General features: G+C 34.0%; 1 protein-coding gene across 2 annotated transcripts; it reads right to left on the bottom strand.

Annotated features, from left to right (window-relative positions):
* Positions 6,239-12,042, bottom strand: LOC105157894 (phytoene dehydrogenase, chloroplastic/chromoplastic). Of its 2 annotated transcripts, XM_020692708.1 has the most exons (16): positions 11,712-12,042; positions 11,563-11,612; positions 10,818-11,092; positions 10,593-10,725; positions 10,058-10,146; positions 9,869-9,926; positions 9,608-9,763; positions 9,177-9,325; positions 8,866-8,985; positions 8,031-8,244; positions 7,847-7,949; positions 7,651-7,698; positions 7,499-7,544; positions 7,087-7,274; positions 6,796-6,958; positions 6,239-6,603 (listed from the first exon to the last, which is right to left on the bottom strand). In XM_020692708.1, exons 3-16 carry the CDS (start codon positions 11,031-11,033, stop codon positions 6,544-6,546), a joined length of 1,743 nt encoding a protein of 580 aa, XP_020548367.1. In that variant the 5' UTR covers positions 11,034-11,092; positions 11,563-11,612; positions 11,712-12,042; the 3' UTR covers positions 6,239-6,543. The 2 variants fall into 2 exon arrangements, with proteins under 2 accessions (XP_020548367.1, XP_011072715.1); XM_011074413.2 differs by lacking the exon at positions 11,563-11,612.

Genomic DNA, 12,757 nt, shown 5'->3' with positions numbered 1-12,757 from the left:
GAGCAAGGGGGGGGATGGGTGGGGGGTGGGGGGTGGTGGGGTGTGGGTGGATTATGATTATTATTTTAAAATAATATTTTTTTATAAATTATAATTATATATATTATAAGTATATTTTAATAGCTATAAATTATATATATTATAAATTAAAATAATTATATATTAATAGATCTAGTTTGACCCGTTAATTATGAGGGGTATTTTAATCATTGTTTCTAAAAAGATAGGGTCAAATTCACCAGAAGACCGTGTGATTATTTATTCATAATATAGAGGTGATCTTTTATATTAGAAATTTCATAGAGGAATTTTTTATATTCTTACATGTTATATGGGGTCAAAAAGAATTTAACCCAATAATATTGTGACAACTAGATATTGAGACAGCATTTTGCAGAGGCAGATGCACCTGATGATGTGGGTTTGCCCATCTCATGACATTCAATCTTGTACCCTAAACTGATCAATCCCAATTATTTTCTTTAAAATCTCATATATATATATATATATATATATATATAATTCCTTCTTTATTAGTTTCCTCTACCGACAAATAAACACGCATTGCAGAAGAATCATGTGACGAATTAAATTCATGACAAAGTTACATTTTCTGTCATCTAATTTTAGGTTGTTAATTACACTTTTAATTCTGTAACTTACTTTATTTATATATTTAATTATTTTTTTTGATAAATTTAGTCTTGAACATCTCATATTTGGTCATTTTTGCCAAATTTAATTATGTTTTGACAATTTGTCCCTTTCACAATGTAATAACATTTATTGTCTTGTAACTATGAGGTGTTAGAACCAAAATTGTCGATACAGGACTAAATTTACCAAAAAAGGTCCAACTAAGATATTTAGGACTAAATTTATAAAAAAAAATTAAATATATAAATAAAATAAGTCATAGAATAAAAAATACCAATAACCTAAAGTTATAAAGCTATTTTACCTAAATTCATTTTACCTAAAAACATGGTCTAATTAGAATATTTTGTTTCGCATTCTTAATTACATCGATCCTCTTGCTTAATTGAAATGGTAGTGGTATAAACAAGTAGATGTACGAAAAATTCTTACACAAACATGTTTGATCAATTTTTTTGAATTGTATATTAATTACATAATAAGTATATTATATTTGTCATATAATTAATTTAGGTACGATTGAATCAGATTCGAATTAGAAATTTCCATACATGTACATAACTTCAACAATTATGATGATAAGATATAGATACTTATTAATTATTTTTCATCCATTAATAGTATGTAAGGAGCTAGATATTTAGTTTATCTACTTATGCCTTTTTCTTTTTTGCTTAAATTCTTTTGGTTATTTTTCTTGTATATAAAAAATTATTATAAAATAAATAAATTATTTCCTACAATATAAATTAATGTGATTAAAAATTATATCAAATTAATATCATTTAGAACGGCTAAAAAAATTAAAATGAATGCAAAAATTTAAATTTTGACTATATAATATTAATCATATAGTTTTAATTATCACTAGAAAAATTACTATTCAGTATAATATTAATGGCTATAGCTAAAAATCATGGTAAATGACACTTCAACAAATCTGATGCAAAAAATTAGTTTTTTTACTATGAAAAAATTATTGGTCACGATTAAGAATCACGTGGTCAAAATATTTATCAGAGCTTTTAACCATGGCAAATATTTTAGCGACATTCGTAAAAACCACAACAAACAACCGTTGCGTGATCGTAGTCAACAACTATTTGGTACAATTATATTTGTTATTAACCATGACAACTAACTGTAGTTAAATACTATAATTCTTCTAGTGTTATGGTCAAAATATTTCGTGCGATTAATGTTTTCATGTTGGCTGTAAAAAGCTAATAAATATTGTTAAGCAACCATAATAATTAATTCATGTTTATTATGTTTTATATATCATAATAATTAATTAATTATGATAAAAAAACATTATATTTCTTCTAATTTGAGGTGAAATGTGATTGAGCTGGTAGCTAGTATTCATGTAGTTGACGTTCATCGATCAGGACAGAAAATTAAACAAAGGCAGACATTATTTCCTCAAATATTCCAAAAGGGTGGTGATAAATCACCCAATTCTTTCTTACATATATATCGACTTAATTAATACATGATCAGAATAATAATAATGAAAAAAAAACCCACAGAAAATAGCAAATAATTAAATACATATATATGGAAACATAAGAATAACTTTATTTGAATATATATAACAATACATGCATATAAATATATGAAAGTGCTCCTGTATATATATATATATATATATATATATTACATAATGTGGTCTCTGATCATCGAGTGTACGTACAGTCTTATTTTTGCTAAATCGAATTAGCTTCCACAACAAAAGGAGGGAAAATTACACAAAATAGACCAACACATGACTAACTAAGTTCATGATCATACATACATACATCACAATATTAATCCTGATCGATCATGATCATGTTCAGCCCTCAGCCTGCACTTCATCAATTGATGATCACTTCAATTCTTTGGAAAATTCCCCTCATTATGGATGGATCATCAGCTCATGTTGATGAAGAAGGCCGGCGCCCGGATTGCTATATATATATGTGGCCGATATATATATATCTACATATACATACAATTGATCTCACCTTTGCCAGAAAAACCCTAATGGAATTTCCTACACCATTAAGGTAAAAAACAAAAAAAAACTGGCATTTAATTTTACCATGGAGAGAACTATATATGTATATGTATATATATTCGACTACCATTGACCAAAAAACAAAAAAAAAAAAAAAAAGAAAAAGAAAACAACCCGGAGTGATCCACTTTGTTGAACTTGTGTCGTCGACGTGTGATGTATGTATATATAGACAGGGTACGTAGTGTGATAGTATATATGTGGAAAATAATTAAAATAAAGGGTTGGAATGTATATATATATATAGAGAGAGAGAGAGGTCATGAATCATCATCTCCTTGAATGTACCAACAGAGAAGCATGGTGGCGCAGCGGCGGAGGATGTAAATCCGGGCTCGTTGTTCCTTCACCAAACAAGCACATTTTCTTGTGAACCCGCCATGAAGGCGGGCCTTTGATGATGATCTCTTTGCTGCAACCAAAACATTCTTCTTCAACTCACCCATATTTCTTCTGATCAGCTACCTAGCTGGGATTTCGAGATGGAATTTTATATATATATGTATATATTTGGTTAATTAATTAACCCAAAAAAGAGATTAAAAAGCAAGAGTAGTTTAGGGGAAAAAAGCTCACAACTTAATGGAGCTGGACCCAGACCCTAATTGAAGGGAATTTGTGAGTAGGGGTTACATATTTATAGCTAGAGAGCACGCACATCAAGTACTTTGTAGTCATCCATTTTAATTTTTGTAGTCAAAGTGAATTGGGATTGAAGGGAGAAGGTGTCGTGTTGGAGTGAGAAGATGAGTTGGATTAGAAAAGTGGTAAAGGGGTGTGGGGTGTGGGGTGGGTGCACATATATATATACGAGCATTAAAAAAAGGAGGATTGCTTGATGAGGACGAGGCAAAGGAGAGTGATTCTGGGAACACTGTGTCGATCTGCTACCCGCCACCTTTAATTGGTTCCACCCTCCCACGGATTTGAAAGAGCTTGAGTCTGAAAAAGTATTATTACTATTCTGAAAAGAAAAAATAAAGGATTGGAATTATTATTCTGCAAATAAAAATGAAGGAAAAAAATGATTTAAAGAATAAATGAGTAGGTAAAATTGAAAAATTAGTACGTATGAGGAGTGCGTAAAATTGGTCCCGCAATTTTGAGATTGACGATTTTATTCTTTTATATTTTAAATTTGTAGCAGTTTTGGTCTTTTCTGCCAAAAGTGACCGAAAATTAACTAATCAAATTGCGTGACAAAAAATGCTTAAACACTACCCGCCCACCACCACCACACAACTGGTCGTTGAAATTTTTTTCCGGCACATCTCTAGCCACGTGCATCACCACTGAACTCGTCGTCCGACGTTGATTCTAACCCTATAGCATGTGTTTCAATCAAAATTCAAATGCACCCCCAATTGCTGATTATAGTCTTGCCCTAAAATCTAGATTTATTTTCTCATGTGTTGACTTGTCCTATATATTTTAATTTAGTGGCAATTTTGGTTCTTCCGGCCAAAATTACCGTCCTTTTCCACGTCAGCAGCCATGCAAGATGTCGCATGTTTAAGTTGAGACAAATTGGCAATCGGAACCCTAAGCCCCAATTGTCCGACTATTTTTTAGGTAATTTTGGCCCGAAAGACCAAAATTGCTACTAAATTAAAACATATATGACTAAAATTGTCAGTCCAGTAGTTACAAGACTAATTTTTCTCTATAATAGTATATAAATATATCATAATTTTTGTTATGTTCTTTAGGGATATTTTGATATCTATCAAATATATGTGGTTGGAATACCTAATTACTTGTTTTAGTTTATGCAAAGGTTATTTTTATTAATATGTTGATTCAAATATTAATTAAGCTTCAAGAGCTTCATCTTTTGCGTAGGGTTTCTTGTTTTATGTATATATACTCTCTCTCTCAAAATTATTTACTTTTCAATAGAATTTGTATTTTTCATATTTTCTGAATCAGATTTGGAATTGAGCGATGAGCAGGTTTAATTACATAACAAGTCAAATTTTGTCTTAAAAATAAGGAAGAGTTGGAGGTGGTTAGAAGCATATGTCATATGTATGTCCAACATACAACGACCTAAGGATCTTATCTACAACTAATTCAAATCATGCATCTCATATAAATATCTATTAATTAAACATGAAGAATATTATTATTAATTAAATCCTATGTTAAATGTTCATATATACACATGATCACACAATTGATCATCAACTTGTAAACAAGATTAGTTAAACGATCGATGGTATATTTACACAATCTCTCAACGATAATATATATATATATATATTAATTTGGCATGTGAACATATATGTATATATCCTGATCAGATTTGTTAATCTTTCTATTACAGGGATTAAATACAATTTATCCGTGTGATATGTTAAATGAGCAAATATCCCATATGAAAAAAAAATTAACAAATCATCGCTTTGTGTTTTAAAAAATGAAGCAAATTACTCCAAATTAATCATAATTTGCTTCATTTTTCAAAATAATGATGTTATTTACTATTTTATTTATTAGGAAGAGATTTTTGGTCATTTCTGTATGAGATGAAGTAATAAATTGAATATCCCTTCCAATATATGCATGTGAGCTCGAGTTCTGAACTGTGGATTTGATGTTCCGACAACCTATATCTCTATAGATTCACTTGTTCACTCTCCCTCTTAATTTCAACATAAATCTGCTCTTTGTTTTTTCTCTGAAAAATTTTTGTGGGTGTGTGTGTTAAATTAGTATTTGTGTAAGAGAATCTTAAGATAGTAGAACAGCTGTATTAATTAATTAATTATGGTAATCATCAGGCACCATTATTTGTGATTCCTAATTACTTAAGATTTGTGTGTGATCAGAGCTAGTTGTACACAGAATGGTGGGGTTAATCAAGGTAGATACGTGAGTTGTACCCACTTGTTTCTCAACATATTAACTTAATTTGGTGGGAATCGGGGTGAAGATAACATTTTTTAATTATCCAATTCATAAAACATCAGCACACTAAACTGATCAGTAATGTATTTGAGAACAATTTGAGTATAATTAAAACCTGAAAATTTGAGGAGGTGGGGCGGTGACTCTACTGATGATCTAAATACTATGTGCGTACGTACGTTGGTATACTCATCCTAAAATTAACTTGTTGTATCCCAATAAATATGAACAACAGTTCCCCATAAAGTTGGAGAGAGAATGAGCTTTGAAAAACAAAACCAATTAAGTTATTAACAACAAATGTACACCAAATTCAGTGAATGTATGCATAGAAAATGGATGGGAGGAGAAATTCAAGCAAAGCTATTGCAATTTCCAGGAACATTCCTTGGACTCTAGCTAGATTGTTGCACAATCACTTGTAAATGCACTCTACTTGTACCCCTCCATCCAAAACTTTGTGTTACAATCACTTAGTTGACTATTTAAGGATACAATTACAAGTTATTACCACTCCTCGTTTAATATTATTACTCTTAATGTTTTGTGTAGATAAGAATTTTGTGTCTGGATGATAGGATGATAATATGAACGTGAATCAGTTCACCCTTGAGCCAACCAAGTATAGCACATAAATATTCATCTGTTGTTCATCGACTGTGCCTCAACAACATATATATGCTACAAGAAGCGTATTTAAGGATGATTAAACATCAATATCTTACAACTGTGAAAGCGAAATTGACATGTAGTTCGACGACATGCATCAAAAGAATTGAACGAGCCATCAATTTTTTACACTGTCATTGTCGTGGTTGTGTAACATGTGTATATGCTGCATGCCTGTCTTCCATCTTACATGGAATTCCTTATATAGTTGCAAAAGAATATATCTAACTCTCACCCGAGACATGTTAGGCAATCGTCGCCTCTGCCAACTTTCTCTGCCCTCTTGCAGATAGTGATTCATAGTCCTGCAAAAGTGTGATGTGAGAAATTAAGCAGTGCACTGACATGAAAATATCTGCAGCAGCATACAAAAGAACTATGCTAAAAAGTTTGACAAACATGTTTAATTCTTGTTCAGTCTGGTTTTGACGATAAAAGCCCAAGTTTTCAAAAGGAGAAACGGTACAAGGAATTTCAAACTGGCACTGACAGATCACCTGTACAATGGCCTGAGCACAAAGCTTTCCTGAGAGGACGGCACCTTCCATTGAAGCCAAGTACTTCTGCTTTGTGTAGTCACCGGCTAAATAGAATCTGTCTATGGGAGATCTTTGCAGTGGGCGACAAGGCTCAGTGCCAGGTACCGTTTTATACACAGACCTACAAACAAAAATTTACTTGAATCAGGTTTTTGAACAGATTAAACTCAGTTCAATACTGGACGGAAGAAAAAACACATTTTTGACCAGGACAAGATTTGATCCTACATGATAAGATTCATTTCTCACCTAGGAGTTTTAACAACATGGTACTTCAATATTTTTGCTTTGCTCTGATCGGCTGCAATTTCATCAGGAAAGAGCTTCGCGAGTTCTTTCATTGTGGCATCAATGATCTCTTCGTTACTGCAGGAGATCCATTCCTCTGCAGGCGCAAAAACCAACTCCAACATTGATTGGTTTGGGCTGTAGTATTCCTGAAGAAAAGAAATGTCAATGTGTAAATACGAACGGACCATGGAACAAAAGACAGAAAGCAAGATTACATGCAAAACATGTTCCTGAAGAACCATGTGACTACCCAGTGTTCTAAAACTAAGCTGTTAGAGAAGGTCCCAACAATTCATGCTATGCTTTACTCTGAATCTTACATCCAAACTGTAACATGATACAGAAGTAACATGGTTATGTCTTGTCTTACCTTACAAGTTACGGACATGTCAGCATAGACACTAAGAAGTGGGCTCCTGCATGGAAATGAGAATGCTATGAGCATGGGAGCTCAGCAGAAGAAATGTTGAAAATATTTTAAGGAAATAAGAGAATTAAACTGGTGAATGCGCATGATCAAACCTGCTGAAAAGTAGATGATCATATGTGTTCTTCAGTTTTCTGTCAAACCTGCATTTGAGATCAACTCGTGTAAATATCATTTGAGCTCTTGCAGACAAGATTTAATAATTATTTCGATCCCCTCAAATACAGTATGCCTGACCAAATTCACAGAAACTAATTATAAAATCAGTTGGAGAAAGAGATCATAACTTACCATATGTGAACATTTATAACCGGAACTCCAACTAATTTCTCCAATTTCTTGAAATATGGCATATCTTTCCAGTCCTCAGGCAGAAGAAGCTTCAGGATATCAACTGAAAGCATAAAGGTATGTAAGCAATATTGGAAATGCTCAGGCAAAATGAAAGGGATACACAAGGGAATGAAGGCTCTACCTGGAGTAGCGAATACATATGCATCTCCTTTAATCACATTTCCATTATTTAGTATGAAGCTTTTGACAGTACCATCTTCATTCAGATCAATCTTTTGTATTCGTGAGTTCAGCTGGACTTCGCCGCCTCGTGATTGAATATGATCAACGATTGGCATGCAAAGTCTTTCTGGTGGATTACCATCCAAAAAAGCCATCTTGGAACCATGCTTCTCCTGTTGATTTATCAAACAGATCAAACTTTGTTTCCTGTACTCGAATCTAATTATCATGCACAAATTTATGCAGCATCATTTGAAATTGACATTGGCATCAAAAGTATTCCAGTTGATGTATTAGAAATTATGAAACTCGTAACAAGAACATAATTTTGTACCCGGAAATTGATATGCGACTTACCTGTCATGCCAAAGAACAGAAACTAAAAAAGATGAAGAAGCAAATGACTCTCAAACTAATAAAAGCTACGTGTCAACCATACAGGACTGCCATTCTAAGAGAAATCTATAAGATGGTCTTGTCAAAGATTTTAATACACCATAATCATAAGTTCACGTCAATATTAGTTATTGTATCCTCCGTGTCTCCAATATGAAGCAAGGAGATAAAAGGAAACAAAGAAAGAACAATGTGATTGTTTGAGGTGTGAATAACTTGATGACGTTGATTCTTCGAGAAGGCAATCTAATTTGCTTGACATTTTGATAATTAATGAACTTCAACATTTAGTCCTTTATTTTGTATCACATAATCTAATAATTAGAAGCACTATCCTCATTAGAGCAACCGTATTTAGTTGTCGTTGATACTTGACACACACACACACAGAGACCTACCTGCAGAAATCTGTTCAACGCAATCAAAATACACTGCATCGAGAGCTCGTCAGGGTTTATGAAGTTCAGTGCCTTTGACATGGCAATGAACACTTCATCAGTTACCCTCTCTGGCACCCCCTGAAAATGATTGGGATGATGAGTTACTAAAAATGCGATGGTGATCAGTAAGTGATACCAACTCGATTATTGTGACAGAAGGAATATTTCATGTTTCATACATAATCAAGTATTCTCATAATGGAAAATATGCCTAGATTCATAGAGACAGCAGAACCAAGCTACAGAATGCGAAGAGAATAACTACATACTTGCTTTTTCATCCAGTCTTTAACTGTTATTCCATCTTGGGCCTCAACATACGACTGACCTCCGATTATTGCTGGCAATAGCCCAATGGCAAACTTGACTTTCTCTGGCCAAGTAAGCATTTCATTGTTTTTCAAGATGGCCAAGATTCCTGCCAATCATGCAAGTAAAGCACTAAAATTGGGTAATCATACAGTGAATCTATTCAATGTAGATTGACAAAATAACCACTTACTGATCCATATGCAATGGAATTATGAATATTGGAGGTGACATTTCAACATAGGTGTAAAAGGAATTATTGTTAAAGAAACAACTCATGTTGTTTGTCAAGCATGTAGGTTGAAAGCAAAAACGTGACAGATTAGCATGGCATATGGTCACCTTCTGCGGGTGAGAAAGGACTTTACAAAGATAATGGAAAACAGCTCACCGTTTAATGGCGCAGGTAAAATTTCTGGAAAATCAAATCTGCTAAACTCTCCTGGTTTGCTTGGCATAGCAAATATCATAGAATGCTCTTTCCACTGCAAACGATCATTAATGCCCAACTCCCCAAAAAGGTTCTGCATATTTGGGTAAGCCCCAACTTAAAGCAAATCAAGCATTATGGATAAGTCATATGGGTGCATCATAACATACATCTATAGGAGTTGTTCAAGCCATAAATCCAAACTAGAGAAATTGAACTTACAGAATATGTGTAAGCCAGTCTCATACCAGTCTCCATCCTCATCTTTCCATGCAGCCACCTGTAAAAGATTAGGCAAATCATAAGAGGAGACACCCGAAGCAGAAGAAGAGGTGGCTGCGCAAAGATGGATAAATCATGAGTGGACACCTGAAATAGGAGAAAAAAGATTGCAAGAAATCAAGTTCTGACCTTTCCACCCAGGACATCCCTTGCTTCCAACAATATTGGTTTATGACCTGCATCGGCCAAGTACTTAGCAGTAGACAAACCTGCCAAACCTATAAGAATCCAAAAGTTCAGGAAATTAGCAGAAAGAAAAAGAAAAAGGAAGAAGAGGAAGAAAGAAAGAAAACTAATAGCTTCATCAGATAAGTTCTGTGATAAAATTTTGTGGATATAACTTCGTTATCATGATTACACATGTGCGTAGTGCATGAACAATGAAGTACAATGAAGAAATGGGAGAATCGATTTTCATGCTTGTGGTTATATATCAAACTGAATAACGACAAGGGCACAGCAGTTTGAGAAGACAAAAACCAGACTCTTTTTATATGTCAAAGAATTTTGACAAATTCATGAAGTTCATCATGTTTTAAAAGAACAAATACGGAGTAACGACCTAAAAAAATTTAAATAGCATAGTGGCAATTGTGAAAGCATAACCAGCTGCTGATGAAATGAGAACAGAAAAACAATTTTAAAGACAAAATATTCATCCCACCTGCACCAGCAATTACCACTTCCAATGGTTTGTTTGGACGGGGAGAATTACGAAATGATGATGATAAGGAAGCCGCTTCCAAATAGTTGACTGTGTTCTCAAGCTCCGGTCTTGGATAATCAATGCAAACAACCTACTTAAAAAACATACCGTTAATACAATTCTTCATAAACTCAAATTTTTGGACATACTCTAACCATTATCAGGAACATTTTGAGAGCATACTTTCAAAGGGACTGCAGCCCTGTTAGATCTTGTTGCAAAAGCATGTGGAGATCGAATCCTTAACTTTTGACCCATAGCATCACTAACTGCAAACGATAGGCCATTTGTTTGCCCGATAGTGCAGTCCTTCCTCCAAGCATAATGCGAGCTGTAAACACTTGATCCACTATATTGCCTGCTCGTGTTAATGGCAGAAACCTGTCCAAACTGGGACATCTTCCAAATTAAGGTTTCCTCCCGACTAAGCGTGATTACAATTCAGCAGCTCGTGTTTGCTGCTACAAAATGTCTCATCAGTAAACATCCATACGAAGAATTTCAGAACTTAATAGCAGACTTAAATACTCATATTCAGAGAACAGGAGCGCCTAAAATTCCCATATCAATTTGGGAATTTCGACATGTGGAACTGAGTGAAAAGTGCACTTCCTCAATATATATCAATCTCAAGAATCACTTTCCACCCTTTAAGTGGTGAGAATTGTTTCATTATTTCATTAACCCAAGCAAAAACCAAACAAGTGAAGAGGAATACGAAAAACATAACAACTCTAGCCCACCCTACCGCTACCCGGCAACACGAGCATCCAACATAAAAAATCACCCTGATTAAGTGTCCATAAAGAATCATACCCCATTCAGTTAAAAAGCAGAATTTGCAGCAGGAAACAGAAATCGTCAGTAGCTGCAGCTCATAAACAGAACCGATCATGAAAAACTTGAAGAAAGAAAAAAGATAAGCTACCTTGGGGCAAGTCAAGAGGTCCTCGCGTGATAAAAACTTCCAATTCAGCTCAATTCACAGTTAATCATGGAACAAGAAATTGAACAGAAAAACCTTAGCAGCCCTTGAAAGATAACAAGAATCAAGACTTAAAAAAGAAAAGCTCCTACCTTGTGGCAAATTAAATGATGGGCACTCAAGAAATTGTTCAGTTGAGGTATGTTATCTCTTTTAAAATATAAAACAAAACGAAAATGAAAGGGGGGTTGGTGTTTGAATGGGAGCGGCTAAGTGGGATTGAAAGTGGAGAGGAGGTGCAGCATAATCTGGTAAATTCTGGGGATGTGGCGTCTTAAGAACCAAGATGCCTGTAAAGCTTACGACAGTTGAACCTAAAAAAACTAAAAGTGTGTTCGTGAAATGGGTCAGACAGTTGCAAAAAATGGTGGGATGGTTTGGCTTCTTTCGTTGATCTCACATTGTTTGGCATGGATAGGAATATTCTATCCATTTGCATTCCTATTATTTGTTTGGTCAATTCTATGTCTCTATGTCTTAACGTATAATGCTTGATTATTTCAGAAAAAAAAAAGAAAAGAAAGAGTTTTCGCTGGATTAAAAAAATAATGATAATTCACTCGTTTCAAATGAAATAACTAAAAACTCAAGAGATGATTATGATTACTTAATTAATTTGAATTATTATTTCTAAAATAAATAGATTGAAAACTCATCCAACTTGTGCCTATCACCATTGTGGCTGCTTGAGGAGATTAGTAGGAGGTGGCATCCAGTGTGAGAAAGAAATCGGCTCAAACTAAAGTAGCAAATGGTATTCGTACAGTCCTAAGTGTTGTTGAAGGAAAGAAGGCTTGTGATCCTGCATTATTTGAGTTTCTTCATGCGGGTATGGGTATGGGTATGGGGATGGCATATGTGGGTGGGTAGATCCACCTTCTTCTTGTTTATTTTCTTTGTATTGGGCTCATCCCAACATGAGTTCCCAATCCAGTCCATAATATATAACGGATTACTACACACCGACACCACCAATATCCCGTCAAATTGAAAATGCGACAACGAAGCTACATCCCACATACAACCAACTACTACAAAACACCATTTATTTATTTATTTTCTTGTCTTCTATGCAAAGAAAAACATAGAAACTATTTCTGTAAGAATTGACATTCACCTACTCTTCCCCATCTCCATT

This window comes from Sesamum indicum, linkage group LG3 (assembly GCF_000512975.1).
Source record: "Sesamum indicum cultivar Zhongzhi No. 13 linkage group LG3, S_indicum_v1.0, whole genome shotgun sequence".
Classification (NCBI taxonomy): domain Eukaryota; kingdom Viridiplantae; phylum Streptophyta; class Magnoliopsida; order Lamiales; family Pedaliaceae; genus Sesamum; species Sesamum indicum.
Note: the sequence above shows the minus strand (reverse complement) of the source record. Positions and strands in the feature narration are given on the sequence as shown.